This window comes from Phalacrocorax carbo, chromosome 3 (genome assembly GCF_963921805.1).
Source record: "Phalacrocorax carbo chromosome 3, bPhaCar2.1, whole genome shotgun sequence".
Taxonomy (NCBI): Eukaryota; Metazoa; Chordata; class Aves; order Suliformes; family Phalacrocoracidae; genus Phalacrocorax; species Phalacrocorax carbo.
In genome coordinates, this window is record NC_087515.1 from 29,955,594 (window position 1) to 29,974,624 (window position 19,031).

Below are 19,031 nucleotides of genomic sequence, written 5' to 3' on the forward strand. Positions count from 1 at the left end.
CCTCCAGCGGAAGCGCGGGCTGAAGGGCGGCCCGCGACCTCCCGGCCCCGCCCGGCCGCGGCCACCACCCGATCCCTCAGGCAGCGGCTCCACCGGGCGCCTCGCCCCGCTCCGCCCGGCCAGGGCCCCGCCCGCCTGTCAGCCCTGACAGACGCCACGAGCCAATAGGGAGAGAGAACAGGGCGGTACTGAAGCCGCCTCCGCTGCGCTATAAACTGCTGTGCCGTGGGGGGGGGGAGATTGCCAGCAGGGCGTTGAGGTGCGGAGCCGGCGAGGCTTGCCGCCGCGATGGGCAACACCGTCGCCAGGGAGGATTTCGAGTGGGTCTACACAGACCAGCCTCATGCTGACCGCCGCAAGGAGATCCTGGGTGAGGAGAAGGAGGAGGGGGGGGGAGGTGGCGGTGGTGCCGCTGGCGGAGGGGGGGACGGGGACGGACCCCACAAAATGGCCGCCAGCCGTTCGAGGCTCCCGGCGTGGGGGAGGCTGGTGGGGGGGGTGGGCGGCCTGGGCCAAAGTCGGCGCGGGCCCGCGTGAGTGGAGCGGCGCTGGCCGCGTACGTGGAGGCGGCAGCCGCCGCCTTGGCGGCGCTGGCGGGGGAGGGGAAGGAGCGGGGGGGTGGCGGGGGCGGCTCGCCGCTTGCGGGGCAGAGCCTGAGCCCCGCGGATTGGGGCCGTTGGCCCGGGCTACCATTTTGAACCGCGAAGGAGCGGCGGTGGTGGTGGCGGCGGGGCGGTCACCCCTCCCGGCGGGGGCTGCGGGCCGCCCGCTGCCGCAGAGCCCTTCGTGCGGGTCGGAAACGGGCTGAATGATAGATAAGGTGCTTGCTGGTCCGTATAAATAGATCGTGTGCCGTGCGTAGAGGTCATCGCGGCGCCCGGTGTTGCGGTGAATAACCGCGTTTTCGAGTAGAACGCCTGAAATGGTCCTTGAGCTTACTGGAGCCCTTCTGAGTGACTGGTGGGCTGTCGGTTCAAAGCCATTTCCTTCCTGGGTAAGCTGGAGGTGGTACTGGTGCTTGCCATATACGTGTCTAGTTGCCGAGCAACAGAGAAATGTTAAAATGTTTTAATTCCAAGGGATTCATTATAGCAATAAATGTCACAAGTGGGAAGGTAGTGCGTTTTCACTACCTTTGCAGGCAAATCCTAATTGGGAGGAAGGGAAGGAAGAAATGACTACATCTACTTTTCTAATCTAGCTGGGATAGTTGGCCATGAGGAGAGCTTCTAAATAATTCCTTTTGTGTTTCATTCTTTCCTATCTAGCTAAACATCCAGAGATAAAAGCATTGATGAAACCAGACTACAACTTGATCTGGGTGGTTGTGCTGATGGTTCTTGCGCAGTTGACTGCATTTTATCTAGTTAAAGACTTGGACTGGAAATGGGTAATCTTCTGGGCATATGTTTTTGGAAGCTGTATTAGCCACTCCATGACTCTGGCTATTCATGAGATCTCTCACAATAGTGCCTTTGGCAACAGCAAAGCAATGTGGAATCGATGGTTTGGAATATTTGCCAACCTCCCTCTTGGTCTCCCGTACTCCATATCCTTCAAGAGATACCACATGGATCATCATCGTTACTTAGGAGGCGATGGAATTGATGTGGACATTCCAACCAACTTTGAAGGCTGGTTTTTCTGCACCCGTTTTAGAAAGTTCATATGGATTGTTCTTCAGCCTTTTTTCTATGCAATTAGACCTCTCTGCATCAATCCCAAACCCATTACTCGACTTGAAATAATCAATTTATTGGCTCAGCTTTCCTTTGATGTTGTGATATATTATTTATGGGGAGTCAAATCCACTTTTTACATGCTTGCTGGCTCAGTACTTGGACTTGGGTTGCACCCAATTTCGGGACACTTCATAGCTGAACATTACATGTTTTTAAAAGGACATGAGACTTACTCCTACTATGGGCCACTTAATCTGCTCACTTTTAATGTTGGCTATCACAATGAACATCATGACTTCCCCAATATTCCTGGCAAGAGCCTTCCACTGGTAAGTTTACTTCCAAGGTTATAACTTTGTCTTAAAATAGGCTTGACTTTAACATGAATATCAGGTAGAACACTGACAGAAGAATGGAAGTTTGGAGGTAAAAAAAAAGAGCCCCCCCTGAAAAAAAACCCCCAACAACAGGAAACCCCAAACAAAGAAGTTGTTAGTTGTTCTAAGTTGTGAGATGAAGGGGGTAATTAACTACCTTTTTAGTGGTATCCTAAACACAGTTCCAAAGTGCTGGTTCCTCAAGCCTCTTCCATAAAAGGAGAGGGGAGGAAACGCGTGACTTAAGCTTTGTGAAAACTTTGGTTTTCTGTAATTACAACCAGCCGTCTATCTTCTTTGGTTATTAAGTATGCAGAAAACCAGTTAAGAAGTTGAAGATGCCTTCAGAGATTTGTTGGCTCTGTCCTTGAAATCTTAATAACAATATCATAATGCATGCTTATGCTTCTGTTGCTCTATCACTGACATTCTTTGGTGGGGAAAAGAGATGGTTTGTGGTACTGCTGATGTCTGTATTGTTGATAAATGTTTAATAGCTTTCTATTTTGGGGCAGCTCTGTTTCCTCTAGTGAGAACCTTTGAACTCTAAGTGTCAGCTGTTCATTGACAGAATTAAGGCTTCAAAGCTAAGACTTAGACCTGTCACATCTGCATAAGTAGCAGATGTGAGTTTTCAGACTGGTTTCTCCCCACTTCAATCTTGCTGGTTTCTTTTTAGCAGGAGCTTAATTCTCATTGTGTATCTGTTTCCCAGTTGGAGCATGGGAACAAAGACTTCCAGGGTTACACCTAAAACTCACCTTTGGAGAAGTGTTTTTTGTCAGACACTAAACTTGCAATTTGACAGCAGCTGTGGTGTTGGTCTTGTAGCTTTATTATTGCACTTGGTAATAGTAAGACCTTGTAAGCTGTGGCTTTTGAGTCTAAACTTGATTGTTATTTCTATTGCCAGTGGTGGAAGTGCAGATGAAATAACTACTCCAGCACTTCTTTAGCAGGGCAGTTAAATTCTGTAGTTGGTTTGAGAGTTTGTTTTTGTTTGTCTGTTGGTTTTGGTGTGTTGGTTTTTGGGTTGTTTTTTTCCCCCCCCCCCCCCACCCACAAAAAAGACAGCTGATGTCTCTTTTTTTCATAGATTTAAAGCAACTTTGGCTGTATTTGAAAGATTAACTCACCTTTGATACCCAGATATGTGCTGGTGAACCAGCATTTCACTTCTTGCAGCAGTACTTGAATTCTAAGTAGGGAATAATTTTTTTCAAGTATTTAATTGCAGAGGTAAATACCTAGCTTTGCTACAGGATTCTTAATCCACAGCTCTGGTAGGAAAACAAAGCCTTCTTTTAGAACAGTGTAGTTAATTTGATGGGGCTCTGCCTTGCTGTGTGCTAAAGATCACTGAAGTACTGTACACTTGATTCCAGCTGGGGTACTGGTGAGCTGAGAATAATTACTGTTGAATAAAAGTATACTGGCTAGATGCACTAGTCTGTAGGTGATGGATCAAAATGATCTTTGGCTCTAAACCAGGCATGCAGATATCTTGGGTTTGTTTGCTGCTTACTCAGATTGGTATTTTTCTTCTGTCTAAACTATGGAATTTAGTGAAAAATTATTTTGTTCTGTTCAGGTTTTTAAGGCTTTAGGTGGTTGGCCTTAAATATCAGTAAGGATATCTAACTAAAACTCTAGCTTTCTTAGTTTAAAACAGTACTCTAGTCAGCGTGGACATCTGAGAATAAAGTTGTTGGAAGCAGTTTATATTTGTTCCTTAATGTCTGTCATCAGAAACAAGATGTTCATCAGAAATAAGATGCTCTTTCCTCTGAGTGATGAGATTTGAAACTACATGTAGAAATAGCTGTGGTGTAAATTCTAGGAAGAGGTGTTTAACATCCTTTTTGGTGACAGCTGTATACCTATGAGTCAGCACTGAACTGAATCACCCACTTCCACTGACAACCAAACTGCTTGATTTTCTGAGCTGCATCATTCTGTAGTTAAGACAGTGAACAGACTTTGGAGAGTTAGCAGTTTGTTCTGGTTAGCTTCAATATAAGTTTCACATGAAGTTTACTTAACCAGGGAGTTGCTTTTTCCTTCAAGCAATTTTCACGTTGTGGCACTAGCAGCCTTTCCTGTAGAATCTAGCATCTAAAATGAAACTTAGAGCGCTCTACGTTAAGTTACAGGTTGAGGATTGTATGGGTACTAATGTAAATAAACCTTGTATCTCCTCTTTAGGTGAAGAAAATAGCAGCTGAATACTATGACAACCTGCCGCAATATAACTCTTGGATAAAAGTACTGTATGACTTCGTGATGGATGACACAATCAGTCCATATTCACGCATGAAAAGGCAATTAAAGGGTGAAGTGAAGCAAGATTAAACTTCTGGCAACCAAAAAACTTTGAAATCTCTGCTTGCTCTAAAGTGGCTGGTATAAGGTCTCTTGCTAAAGATGTTCACCAGTGTCCTGAATTAAGATCTACAGCAACACAGCAATGCATCTTTAAGGATTTTGTAGCAGACTCCTACCAGCTATATATAACATTCCTCGCAGTCCTCAGATTCACTGGTTTAATGTGTACATGTTTGCCTAAAGATCAGTGTTATATGCATAATGCTAAATCACTTTGTTACAGAATTTGCTTTCACAGGTGTTAAATCTATATAAAATATCTGTCTGACTCTTAAAAGTTCTCAATGTAGTACGCTGCCCACAACATGTTATTTGGATGACTGTAGTGTTAAAATGCTGTACTTGCCTGTTAATTCTAAACTAACACGATTTCTTAACTTCAACCTTCTGTTGAACCCGCTTCCTAACTTACAGTTGGAAGAACTAAATTTGCACAGAAATGTTAAGTCAGCTTTTGTTTAAATATGTGTCACTTGAAGCACTGCTTTAAAGTTCTCTTCTACTGGAAGTACCTTAAAGGAGCAATTTATCAGAATGAAATTGACATGGAGGTGGCCTTTGTGTCTTCCTGCTCAAAAAGTGGGGAATTGCCAACTTTATGCATCCCCACCTACTGCCAAAGCCGCATGTGTTAGCGCATAGCTTGAGCAGCTAGCATTTAGAATTGTATTGTGTAAGCCACGAGTAACTTAATGTAGTAACTGATTAGTTTTTTCATATTTGAAAAATCTTGCTACAGTTTGAGGTGTTTTTTTCTGATCTGCAAAGAAAAACAGGCTTGTCCTGGTGGATTCTGCTGTTCCCATCGTTTTAAATGCTAACTTTAATATTTACACCCATTTGGAAATTTGGCTTATATGGAAAACTGAATGAATTGCAGCAGATACTGTTCTGGCAAACAAGGCTAGCTACAACCCCTGACAAATCTACCTATTAAGCATATTAGTAACTTGTGTACACAGAGGAGTATTGCTAAATTATCTTGATTCTGCCTACCCCCTCAATCTACAGTACCCTACATAGACACTTGTCTTTCGTATTGAAATGGTATGAGAGCACAGGTGATGATACCAAACTTCCTGCTTAAGTTTTAAAATTGGCAACAGAATGGATAGACTTGTTGAACCTTGAAGGACAAATCTCTACATACCTCAGTACAGCATATTTGCCTTCTGTCATCTAATGCATTTGATGATGGCTTTAAGCTGTCACAGATGGCTACACATCACTCTTAAATGGTGATCCTACAGCATGTTCTTCACTTATCTGAAAGATGGAGTCTGAAGTTGGAAGTCCCAGCTACTGTCCACACTGGTCTGCTGTAAGTAACTTTGTTTTTACATGCCTCCAGCTCCTGCATTTTGTGGGCTTTGGGTTTTCTTTGTAATTGGAACAAGCTGAGCGTCTAAGAATGTATTGGTACATCTTAACCCTCACCTGACTGCAGTCCTGTTTCTAATATGTGTTTTGTTTTTTAAGCGTGGGCCTTTATTTGTGGTTAAGTAATAGAAATGGTATGAAAGCATCCCAACCACTTCCAAAGTGACTTTCTTATGATGCCAATAACACACTAGCTAGCCAGCATATTGCTCAGGGTGTCGTTTAATGTCAGAATATACTTTATCTGGTATTTTTACATGTAATTAAAAGGTAAAGATTAAAGTAACATTGGGTGATTTTTTTTTTATTTTTTTTTTTACTGGTCCCCTAATGCTGAAGGACTTCAAGCTTTAGAGAAACTGGATATTTTTAAAGCAGATGCAAGATCTGCTCTGCTGAGTGGTGGTATAGATGAACTATAAAGATTCTTGCCTTGCCTTTCTGCTGGGAATAAATCTGAATTTGGTTGAAAGGCTTGAACAGGCTTAAAAAGTTGCAAACCAGTTTCTTTTTAAACCACTTCTGGAGGACTTTCTCAATTTAAGTAGTAAACAGTGGAATTAAATATCTTTGATAGCTTGCCATAGCTGAATGAAGAACGGAAACTTACTGGAAAGTCCAGAAAGTTTTACAGCTAAAAGGTAAAAGTTGAGAAATTGCTTATCTGAAGTACTCATCTGGGATAACTCAGAGCTCAACTTTCATACCTGGGCTTTGTTACGTATTTCACAGGATCACTGATGCCCCTTACTGTCCTCCCAGTGGGGTACTGCAAGCATGAATTTCTGCTTTTAAAGAGGACAAGATACCATCTCTTGCTTAAAATAGCAAATAATTGCTTTAAGGTGTTCTGACTGTGATCTTCCCTTCCAACTCGGATTATAAAAATCCCATTTTTACTTTTAAGAGCTTTAGAATAGTGGCAAATTCTGAGGGAGATACCTATGCTTGCCGTAATCTTTCTGAAACAGGCTACTGGCTACCTATTGGGCAACAGTTACTGAACTAGGTTAATCCGAGCCAGTGAGACTTTTGTTTGGATCTAAAGCATGGTCTGATTCTCTTGCAAGAGTTTGTAGCTACCATTCTTAGGTATATCATTCCTGTCTAACACACAAGAGGCTTTGGTATTTAACTTCAGTAGTAGGGATTTTGCCAGGAGCAGATCATCTGAAAGTTAACTTATACTGTGGCATAGTTTCATCCCTAAAAAACTAGAACCATTTCTGAACCACTGGTAAAAGGAATTCAGACCAGCGGTACTACTTGGCTTGTTTGATATATTCTAAATGAATAGCTAGTTTTCTCCAGTCTTATAATGTGGTGTTTAGTCACAGGCATGGCACAGAAAGAAGGAACATGATGTTTTTTTAAACACACATGAACCATCTAGTTATTGATTCTAAGGAATTAAATAGCGTTCATGAAAACTATTTAAATACCTCTGGCAGAAACAGGTTAGTATAGTTTTTGAAATAATTGGTCTAAAAGTTGGAGAGAGCTTTGACTAACCAGTGAAGAACAAATTAAACCTAAAGAGCATTAAGAACCTTGACAGCTAACCTAATTATAATTTTTTAAATAAATCTACTCAGATGGAATGAGTTAACTTTGTCCTTTTTATGTGCTTGTTAGGGTTTGTTCCTTTCTGTGTAACTAAAGCATTTTACTAGTTTGTCAGTTTGGCAAATATCTCCTTCATGTGAAACCAGCTGAGTTTAATTCTCAACATAGTTGACTTTGGGTGAGCAGTGTTAAACATGTCATCCAGGTATTTTAGCTGCAGCTAACTGGTGCAGAGCTCTGAATCCCCTTCAGGTCTTTGAGTAACTTACAGTTTTAAGAATTAACTGCCTTGCATGGCTTGTAATATAGACAGACACACCCACCCACCTCCAATTATTTGAAGCTGTTTAAGTGGAGTAAGTAATGCATCCTGGAGTCTGATCATACTAGGCATGAGTTTTCCCACAGGACAGGTGTGGGTGTATTCCTCCTTCAAAACAACTCTTGCCTCTGGCATTCTTGTTTTGCTGTTGAACCTGTCTGTTCCACAAGACGGCCAATACCATGTGTTAAATGGGTGCATCATTCTGGCTACAGAGCTCCAAACTCTTAGATCCAGGACAAGACTTCCTACCTGGAACCAGAGGCCAGTTAAAAAGTAGTTAAGACTTCTGGTTCTGCATGTCAAAATTTCTCTGGTTAAGTTGTTAAACGTAGCCAGCAAGCACATAACATTGAGCTGAAGTCTACAGATGTTGATAAATGGGTCTGTTCTAGGTAAGCTGGCACTGCTAGAAGATGAGCTCAGTGGGTTCGCTGCTGCCTCCTTGGCATTTATTCCTGTATCAGGTCAAACGGCATGCCACAGTACAACTTCAAGCTGTTCGTTCCTTATTTAATGATGAGGTTCAGCAACCAATAAAGTCAATGCTATAGATTGCAGGCTGCTGTACTAATCCTGTTTGACAAACAGGAGAGAAGTCACTTTCAGGTAGCAATCTTGCATAAGTGGTCTAAGACAGCTTCTGGAAAGCATACTCCTCTAACCTGCAAGAGTCTCAGAAGACTTAAGGCAAAGCAAGTTTTGCTATTTTAGGCTGCACCCTGCAAAGCACAGGACTTGCTTCTGCGAGGTCCCAGAGAACAATCTGACAAATAGGTGTGTCTAAATCATGTAGATGTGTCTTTAGCATAGTGACCTGCCATTCCACATACACAATTTTCTCTATCAAATCCTGTATTTCACAATCAAGCCTGCAGTGGTATACAAGACTTTAGTGAGGACAAAAATGTTGAAAAAGTTTCCTATTTAGCCAAGAATGAAGACAGCATTTTTGCCTTCCCTGCTGACAGTGCCCTGCACTGCCTCTGCTGAAGTCAGCATCTAACATGCTCTGGGACAGAATCATTATTGTGATTTAGATATGCAGCTAGCCTCAGGAAAGGGAGAGAAGAATGGCATGACGAACAATTTCTTGATCTTGTCCCAACAGAAACAAGATGACTCGAGGGAAAACCTCCCCTAGGCATGTCTGCTAGGAGGGGCAGTAGCTGCATATGCAGAAGAAAGTAGTTATCTCTTTAAGGAACAAGCCTTTTCATGCAATACAGGGATTCCCATTTTCTATCTACAAGTACAAGGGATCTTGCAATTTCTCTTATCAAGTTTTTTTTCAGTGGTAAGTACTATAAGTAAAATTTCCTGCAAGAAAAAGTAGCAGTGTGGGTGCAGCGCTTTCTTGTGTGAACAGTCAAACAAAGTTCAGTTGCCTGCCCTTGTCTGCTCCTTAGCCCAGGCAAGGTAAGCAAACAGGATACAGATGCTTTACTGATCTGGCTTTTTCTGCCTTTCAACTTCAGATTTTCTTGTAAATTTAAACCTTCCTGTGCCCTGCTTCTACTTCCACTATCACGTTAAGGATTATCAGACACTTTGTATATTAAATGTTTTGTGTTAGGACTCTTGACAAGACTATATTGTTTATTACTACTGCTTAAACAGTATTTCTTCCTTAGTCTTGCCTTGCAAGTCCTACCTTGCTTTCTTGTGCCATATACACACAGGAATAATACCATCATAACAGGAAAGGAGGATAAAATTCTTTGGTATTTTACTTTACTTGTTCATGAGCTCATCAACTGCAGCTATCCTTAAGTATAGTCACGGGATTTTTCTCTATATATCAATAAAGGAGATATCAGTTGTGGTTATTTTCAACTGTAAGGAGTGGCTTGCTTGCCACACCTTTTTCCCAAGAAAGGATGACAAGTATTTCTGAATTGTATTATTGAAGTTGTATCATAGTTCGGTAATGCTTTTTTTTATTCTTAAGTTTTTCTATACAGTTTATTTGCTTTGAAACAAATACATGCCAGAGGCATGCAAAAAACAGTGATGGCCTTTAGAATAATATCTAAAGGTAAAATGGTTGACAGTTTCAAAATGGGTATTTGAGGTAGTATATACTGTTTTCAAAGGGCTCCTGCTTGATTCTTTTTTCATTGGTCAACACTCAAACACATACGTGAATTGAGTGTGTCATTGTACTGAAAGGGTTCACAGCTTATTTCAATGCAGTTGTAGCTTCCTATAAACCAAAAGCCTCTTATTTAAGAAAGGTGGTAAAAACCACAAACTATGAAGTTGTAGATGTAGAGCTAAAACAAGAAAAAGTTTATGTAACCTAGGTGGTTCTTGTATAGCTCTGTACATGGCACCTAGTTATGATATTACATTAAAATTGGTCACTTAGCTGATATTACTGTGAGGCAATGCAATTAGTAGATGAACAGCCACAAGCAAAATTACTCTGAGATAAAAATTATGATCCTTCATCTTGGATTTCTAAAGCTCCAAGCCTGATTTACAATTACATCTTCTGCTTTATATAATTTGTTAGTCATATGGGCCACAACTTGAGTCACTGAGTCTCAGGCTTTCCTGGAAGAGGGAGGGAATATCATACCATGTTGTGCAAAAATCACAGTGGTAAGTGCAAGTGCTACGAGTGTCAGTATTTTTAAAACACAAGTCTGTGGTGATCAGTTATTTATGATAGCCTTCCACATTTACTGTTGGGAAAAATGTACCACATCTTTTGTCAGATTGCAATTCAGAGAAGAACGTAAGTTGCAAGATGCTGTTCCTTCTCAAGGCAAGGTCAGTCTCAAAGTTTGATCAGATTGTTCAAGGTCGCACCCTCCCTCTTAAGTGTTGAAGTAAGTAGGGGGTGTGCTTACAGAATAAATGTTGCTTACAAAAACTATTTTACTGTTTTATATGGAAATTTATTAACTTTAAAAATTATTTGAAGTTTGGTGTTATCAAACTTGGCAGACTTTGCAGAAAGTCTTCTAGCAGAAACTATCCATTTCCTGTTCTGACCCTCAACTGATGGTTGCAGTGCTTTTAGGAAGCATAAGACTGATCAAAGATAGGAATGTCCTGTGTTGCTGTGTTTGGGAAAGGCATGATTAATGGTTTGATAATGTACAGTGCAGCACTTCTCTATACTACTTTCACAGCTCTGTCCTCCCAGTGATTCTTCCAGAGTCCTTGTTCTTGAAAACAGCTATTTTAAATTATGGCTAAAACCAGCTATTTGAGCAATGCAAGCACGGTGAAGGGTTAGCCTCTGCAGGATTTCTGATTAAGGGCACCAAATATTATATCAGAACAGTATTAGCTCTCTAGCACTAAAAAGCATTCATTTTAAAAATGAAAGTGGTGATATGCTGGGATCATGTATCTTTTATTCTGGAAACAGTTAAATTAAGGATTGTTTAGAGCAGTAGGATATGTTGACTTTTTTCAGGTACAGTTTAAAAACCTGAGAGAGAGTCAGTACAGATTTTTTTCCAACCTTTCTCTTCAAATCAGGCACAGGTATTACAAAACTCTCCACCACTGTAGAGTAAGTCTCTCTTGGGAATTGTCCAAATGCATCACCTGCACAGTGACTGACGCAGTTCTTCATACATTATTTGATCCTAGCAGTGCCAAGATAAGAGGGGAAGAAATTACTTCAGACAATGATAAAATTATGCAATGTTTAAAAGTGACTTTGTAGTATTTAACAAGAAAGTGAAATGAACCAGCTCTATGAGTGACTAGCTGTATTTAAATATATTTACAAACAAAAAACTGAAGGAAAAAAACCTATCCTGACTCATAAATGAGGTTCTCCGGTAATAGCCACCAATCCTACGTAATTAACAGATGCCTTTGGCAGAGTTCTTTAACATTGCTATGCTAGGTTCAGATTGCAGCTTCACTAAGAAAATGCTGCCCTCTTTGCTAGGGGAGGTGCTGAATTAACACTTTACTCCCCCATCTACTTCTGCCAAAATAGACAAGATCCTCTTTTGCTAGTCTGACTTACTTAACTGTAACTGTTCCTTAATCCTTTTCACTAGTCACTCATAATGACAGTTTCGAGGAACAGAATACTTGGAGATTTTAACTTCCACTTAAATAACTGGCTTCAGATGGTGATGTCTCTCTGTAGCTTTAAGAACTTACTTTGGTTTGTCTTGAGTCAACCAGTTAAACCAAAAGCAACTTAACTGCACTCAGACACGTGTATGAGAGGGCAAAGAAGAGTTAGAAGCACTAAATTGGTGAAATGCAGCTTTTTGTATTTTCCAGTATTCATAGGAGGGTGTGCAGAGATTGAATTTGTCTAACACATAGGAAGTGGCATCTGGAAATGAGAGATGAGTACCTTGTACCCCAAAACATTTCTAAACACCTAACTGAAACTTCTTCAAATGGATATAATTGAAATATAGAACTCTGAGACATGTGATATTTAAGCTGTCTTTTATGTCTTAATACTTAATAGTGATTGATATGTTAAAGAACATAACTTTAAGTTTTTGTGGCTGTTGCTTCTGAATTGTTGGCTTAGTGATTAGCGATGGAGAAGAAAACAAAAACCAATGCCATCTTTAAAGGGTCTTGGAGCAAAGACAATTTTTAAATTTTAGAAAAAGAAACTCACCATACAATAATAATGAAAGAAAATAGTTAACTTCTCTGGCTGGTGTTCCAAGTGAGTATATTCATGTATTTTGGCTACAGTGTACTCTTGGCAACACACAGACCTATACACAAAAGCTCTGCAGCCATCACAATTCCTATGTTTGTAAAATTCTCAGTTATAGTAATTAAGGTGATTGAACAGCTTTCCCTTCGGTCAATAAAAAGAACAGGTCATGAGAAAATCTCAAGCAAATAATGCAAAGACTGATAAGAAATAACAAAGATGAAGTGTGTTTTGTGTCCTATGTCAAAATGTTGTCTTTTGGACATTAACAGAAATGGTTGAGCATCTTTGGGTGTCACATCCATCTATGGGGGGGAAAAAGGACTTTTAACTGAAAATTCCACAGATATAAGAGGTTAGGTCCAGGTCAGTAACTAATCTGGGAATGTCAATGAGAACTCCAAGGTGCTGTACTAAGAGAGAACCTTGATTGATAGCATGGTAATCCCTCTCCCTGCAGTGCATCATCTGCAGCATCAGTTTGAGATACATGTGAGTGTACTGCAAACTTAACTATTCCTACCAGTCTCCAGCATAAAGAGAGTATCCTTTTCAGGGGAGTAATCAGTCTTACACACTTGAAGCTTATCTTACCTTTTTAGATACTGAAGATTTCACTTTCCTAAAAGCTTCTTCAAAGTGTTTATGGGAAATCTTGATTTCTCCTTAAAAAACAAAGCACAATAAATTACTAAATTAAAATGCATGCAAGTGACAATCAAGTGATTTTTTTTTTGCATGTATCTCAAGGCAGCATTCATGAAACCTAAGTAACTGCATATGCCAGTCAGTTGGATGATATCTAATTCAGTAGAGTTAAGAACACCTGAAATCTTATATTTTATGTAGCTTCCTGTCTATGATCTTAGGCAGGATATTCATCTCTCTATCCCTTGTACCTTAAGCCAAAGAATACTTACTTGTTTCTGAAAGATATTTTAGATCATAATGTTTCCAGCTGCAGATTGAGAATTTCATTCTCAAAGGTGCCAAATTAATGGTAGTTTACCTTAAATCCAGCTAGATGAGTCCCTTAACCCTTCCAGTTCTGGGCTTTATATTCTATACATATTTAATATTAAGCTTTCCTACAGCATATTATTAAGTACCTAGAAAACATTGTTATCATTGCCATTCCACTACAGGATGCTCAATTCATAAATAATTGACTTCATATCATTGCCTCATCTGGCATTACCCAGAAGTGATGAAAGCTTTCACTTTTTAAACTCCGTCCTTAAGTATATGCAAATCCCCTTTCTGATCTTAATACAGCTATCCACAGTAATTATTCCTAATCATAACCTTTTGAAAAGGGTTTTTTTAGTATGCTAAAACATGAGCATACCTTAAATATATAGCCTCAGCTATAGGGAGGGAGGGAGGAAAGGGAAAGGAGAAAACAGCATTAATCAGCTAGGAAGGTCATTAGCAACATGATTGTCAGAAAAAGTCAAGGTGAAAGAGTCTATATACTAATTTAAGAGCTATGGCTAGGTATAAGCATGCTTTTACCTATTACTAGGTAAAGTAGTTTACCTCTCGTTGAAAGTAAGTTAAAGTAAGGCTATTTCACGCTCATTGTGTGGTAGAAGCAGGCACAATGCTTGATACTGTGGAGAATGTAGCTGTTGGTAATCAATACCTTGGCTGCTTGCATTAACACAGTTTGCCTTGGTTTCTTATAACAAAACCATTTAGTCTGAATAAGTAGGTATGAATGTTTTATTACTTAAAACAATTTATTTTGGTAAATTAATGATAAATTAAAATAATGAAGTATATCAACAAGTATAGTATTTTTAAAATAAGACTAAGTACTTAAAACACCAAATATGAAATTGTTTTTTTCCTGTTTACATAGATGAGTGAAGGATAGCTGGTTCCCTTTTCTCTTTAATTTGGAAGTATCAAACAAGGACCAGATCTTGCTTTTCAAATTCAACCATAAAGATACAAAACTTTGACCTTACTTGTTAAACCACATTTGCTCTTAACCGCTGTAACAAGAAGTCTCATAGACTCTCTGGTTAAGATGATCAGTGTTACAGACTATGCAGGTGATGTGGGGTCACTGGCTATCTTTAAAAAAAATATATATACAAAAAGGGGCATTCGGGGATAAAGTCATACTTTAGAAAGTCAATGCATTTGTCTTGGTAGCTGTAAGTGTCAAGAGATTCTCATACCCTATGCATTCTTTGTAACTACATCAATTTGAAATAAATATACAGGAAGTATTAAACTAAAATATGTCAGTTAGGATGTTAACGGTGAGTCATCAGGACCAGATGGCGTTCACTCAGAGGTTCTGAAGGAACTTGTCTATGAAACTGAGAGCTGTGGGCCAAATCTTGTAACCTGTTATAGTCACAGAGGACTGGTAAACTCCAAAGAATTGTAGGAAAGATCCTTTGGCTGATTAAAGGATATGAAATAGCATAAGGCTTTTCAGGACAGGGAACAGGCAGTAGTATGGTCCCACTCTGGCATCGGTGCTGAGATCAGTTTTATTGAATGTCTTCATTAGTGGTTTGGAAAAGGGAGCCAGAAATGGAAACTTCCGGAAAGCTTGCAAATGATACTGAACTCTTGTGGGCAGTCAAATGCTGGGCCAATGATGAGGAACTCCAGAGGAACCTGATAAAACTGAAAATCGGCTCCATCTTTCACCCAGATATTGCAACTCTGAGACTGCAGTGACCAACATCATCAGCTCTCCTGGGACTGTTAAAAGTTGGAAGCAAAATTTAGGGATTCTTACAAGAAATATCACAAACAGGATACTTTTTATGATATAAAAAGTCCTTTCAAGCAAACCACTATTGAGCATTTAAAAAAAATAAAACCACACCCCTGAATTGATTCCAGAGGGAAAAAAATCAGGTATAAGGAAGAAGTTGCATCAGAGTTTCTACAGAGCAGCAAGGAGCAGCCCTCATCTCAGCCAGGGGATTCCCAATGTACTGAGTGATGAGGACGCACAGCACGTACCCCTGGTCACATACAGGGTGTGGGAGGGGAGTCAGTGGTGCATGTCCTGTGGTAACACTGAAGGAGGAACTTCTCCAGTCTGCGGTACACAGACTACTTTTTTGAAGGTATAAATGAACAAGGTCTCAGATCAGAAACCACCTTAGACACTTTCATACCAGCCAGGGCTGACATCTTAGAAATCCAAACCCAAGGACATCCCAAACAAGCAGCTGCTATAAACATGCAGATCAAGCTACGTATATATTATGGACTAGCTGGCTGCCAGCACATCTATACAGTAAGTGCTCAGGCTGCAATCCTAAATGTGAAGGCTGAATTCAGGTGATTAACGTCTTTGATCAAGCCTGCTGTATTGTGGGTAATTATAAAAATGAACAGGAGAAATCCTGAAATTTCCATCTCAAATCAAGAGCTTTTTCCATCTACAGCAGGCAAAATGGGTTACCAAGTCATACAACAGTGAAGGCTTTTATAGTTTGTTTCTTCCCCCTTTCCCCCCCCAAATGAACATGCTAGTTCCCTCAAAACAAGAAATATAGACATTCTGCTCTGTTAACCTACTGTTAAAAACCAGATGAGACTGGATATGTACCAGATCAAAAAGAATGATTCAAAGCCATTAAAATTCCAACACAGTTCTTAGAGGCATAATGAAAGCCTAATTTTCCAAGGACATAATCTGAAAAGTTGTAATTCCATTTTAGCTTTGCATTTTGACTTAAGGGTAAAATAATAGATTAAATTACTGGGAAAAAAATCTCAATATACACACATATTATATAAAAGAGTTTAAATTTCCAATTACATTTTCCTGTCTGCATAGAAAAAATAATAATTTAAAAACCAAGAAAATACAACTTAAAACAAAAGTGCAGAGAGCTACGGAAAGGGCAGACATTGTACTTAAACAGGGAGTTATAAATCATTTCAAGTCCTGGCGAGAGCCACTGATGAGTTAAACACCTAAGATAAAAGCTGACACTCAGATTTTCCTAGCACCATAACTACTAGATGCACGTATTCAGTTACACAACACAATTGCGTGCCAAAGGTACATGATCAGTATGTGTGCAGCTACAACTGTACTCAAATCTGCAAATAAGTCAGTATAATTAGCGTTTAATAGTGATGTGGAAATTTGTCAAAGATGTATTCAGCCTAGTATATAAACTGTCAGCTTATGAAACGATTTAACATAAACTTTTCTTTAAGGTACAAGGTTCAATTCTTTTAGAAAAAAAAATTATGGGGAGCCTCCAGCATAATCATTTTTTTCCTGTACTCTCCCCTACACCTACTTCAAAGATGCTTATATGTTCTTGAAACAAATCTGACAGTTTTTGTTGGGCTCAGAAGTCAGCAATCTTTTATGTACAGCATGCATACATTTATGCTTGTCTTGAACTATCTTAAAATACTTTACATTCCATATTATTATTGATCACTGTTCAGTTAAGATTTCTGTAAAGTTTTCTTACCTTTCTTGCTTTTATTATTCTGCAGGGCCATTTCCTGTCTCAAGGCGCAAACTGAAGCCTCCCGCACTAGAGCAGAAAGGTCTGCCCCTCTGCAAACAGAATAGGTTATTTTAGGATAAATTTCTCTCCTCATCTTTTGCTGATGGCATATAGAAAGGCAAGACACTACAGATGATGCTAAGGGACTAGTTGTGCTCCCCTAAAGCTTCATCTTAAGAACACTGGAAAGAGGTCCGAGGACTACCCAGTGCTGCAACCTTTGTTATGGAATGATGTCCTCCAGATTTTAGCCACACATTAAGATCAAATAAATTAGAAGCAAGGGAAGATTCAAAAACGCACCCAGTGTTCTTGAAAATGCCAAAGGATTGATTAATATTGTGTCACTTGGTGGGAACGTGACACATTTTTTTTGTGTCAGTCTTATGGAAGATTCAAATGGAATCACCCATTATTGCCTTGTTCACAGCCAGATCAACACTTAACTTGCTCTTAAAATAACAGTATCCAGAAAACATGGTCATACTGGTCTTTCTAAATATTTGTTTCCAGTTCCTAGCTGTTGAACTCTTCACAAGCTTTCAAACTGGTGCAAGTCATTGAACCAAAGAAAATTTTCACAATTAACTCCCCATGCTTAATTTGGGAAAGCTAGGAATGCTGCTGTATTTAAAAAACAAAACCGAAAAACAGAACAAAAAAACCCCAAACCCCAATCCAGAACAAAAAAACCACAACCCCAGAACACCCAAACATAATGAAAACAAACAAAAAACCCAAACCCCAAAGCCACCCCCCACCCCTCCACCCCCCCCCCAAAAAAAAAAGGACAGTGAGTGAAAAAGTCACAGAAAGAAAAAGTACTCATCTTTCCCAAGTATGAAACAATGACAAACTAAAAATCATTACTGGTTAGAAATGCCTCCATTTCTAAGATTCAGAAGCAATTTGTGACAAGCAGCAGGTCATAAACTTTATCTTTTGTGAACTCCAGATAATCATTAACTATTAATAAATCATTTAACAAATTAAAGCTTTTTGAAGTTTTGTAGAACGCAATTGCAAATTATTCGGACAGATATGGCTATCAAGCTTTCCCAAAAGCACAAGTTGAAATAGGTCCTTATTACTTTGTCAAACACGTTGTTTTCAACTGTGTGACCAAACAAGCTGATCATGGCTGTTTAACCCATTTGCTTTCATCATCATTGCATATGGGTCCACAACTTAAAGAGGGCTCTTTTAGCCTCAGATTACACAAGAATTATAAAATAAAACCAAGCAAAGCCAAGAGGCCTCTACTGATCTGTATTTACAACATGAAGAGGGCTATTCCAGATGAAAAAGACTTTAGCATCCATACACTCCTACAAACTCCTTGGAAAAAAGTGCAATTGAAAGCAAGAAAAATAGTGTAAGGGAAAAGGCTTAGAAACCCTGAAAGTTGAGAGGGCCTCTTAATAGTAACCATGTAACACATATTATCAGGCATCAGAGGATGTTGGCGCTGAGTGCTCCTAAACGCTGCAACTGCAGTTTTTGCTTTTACATTTGCAGTTTGCAAGTGCAAAGTACAATCAGAGTTGGCACTGAACATTAAATATTCAAGTCAAAACTAGAAGTTACTCACGTATAACAATCACAATGTTGACTGTAAGCAATTTCTTCAAGGCTTACATCGATATCTAGTGGAGGCCGGGTGCCATCCTAAAGGAGTTGAGATAATAAAAAGAAGATAAGAAAACTTTTTTTTTTTTCTTTTTACATATGCCACCCCCAAAGTGATTGAGTTTCATCAGTCAGGAATCATATAGGGGTATGAGAAATTCCCTGAAATACCCACAAATATTAATGTTGTTTTTATTCTCAAACTGACAAGAAGGACAATCAGCCTTCACAACATTTAATTGCGGAATAATAAACAATGATAAATTTTAACTTCCCACCAAGAGATCAGACTTTCTCTAACAAAACGATGACCAGCCTGTCACAGGGCAATAACACTGATGCTGTTCCATACGTGGATGTGCCTTAAGTAGCTGTTTACATCAACAGCATTGTTTAGCTCACCCTCTTCTAGTTTTGCCTATGTGTTGAAATCAAATAGCTAAGCTACTAGCATGTAGGTTCAGTCTTTTCTCATTACCTTAAAGACAGAATTAATCAGATATCTTTTAT

The 19,031-nt window shown here is 39.5% G+C and overlaps 2 protein-coding genes across 4 annotated transcripts in view; one reads left to right on the forward strand and one right to left on the reverse strand.

Moving 5' to 3' along the window:
- The first annotated feature begins 211 nt into the window (after positions 1-211).
- Positions 212-6,110, forward strand: DEGS1 (delta 4-desaturase, sphingolipid 1). The gene is made up of 3 exons (XM_064446341.1): positions 212-370; positions 1,269-2,011; positions 4,265-6,110. The coding sequence occupies exons 1-3, from the start codon at positions 289-291 to the stop codon at positions 4,409-4,411; spliced, it is 972 nt and encodes a 323-aa protein (XP_064302411.1). The 5' UTR covers positions 212-288; the 3' UTR covers positions 4,412-6,110.
- Positions 6,111-11,066: 4,956 nt separating this feature from the next.
- The window catches only part of NVL (nuclear VCP like), a 42,670-nt gene continuing 34,705 nt past the window's right edge, over positions 11,067-19,031 (reverse strand). For all 3 annotated transcript variants that reach the window (XM_064446336.1, XM_064446335.1, XM_064446338.1), the window contains 4 exons: positions 18,484-18,560; positions 16,854-16,942; positions 12,973-13,043; positions 11,067-11,320 (listed from right to left, as the gene is read on the reverse strand). In XM_064446336.1, coding sequence (XP_064302406.1) covers positions 11,276-11,320; positions 12,973-13,043; positions 16,854-16,942; positions 18,484-18,560 — 282 coding nt within the window. In that variant the 3' untranslated portion in view covers positions 11,067-11,275. The remainder of the gene's footprint in view (positions 11,321-12,972; positions 13,044-16,853; positions 16,943-18,483; positions 18,561-19,031) is intronic.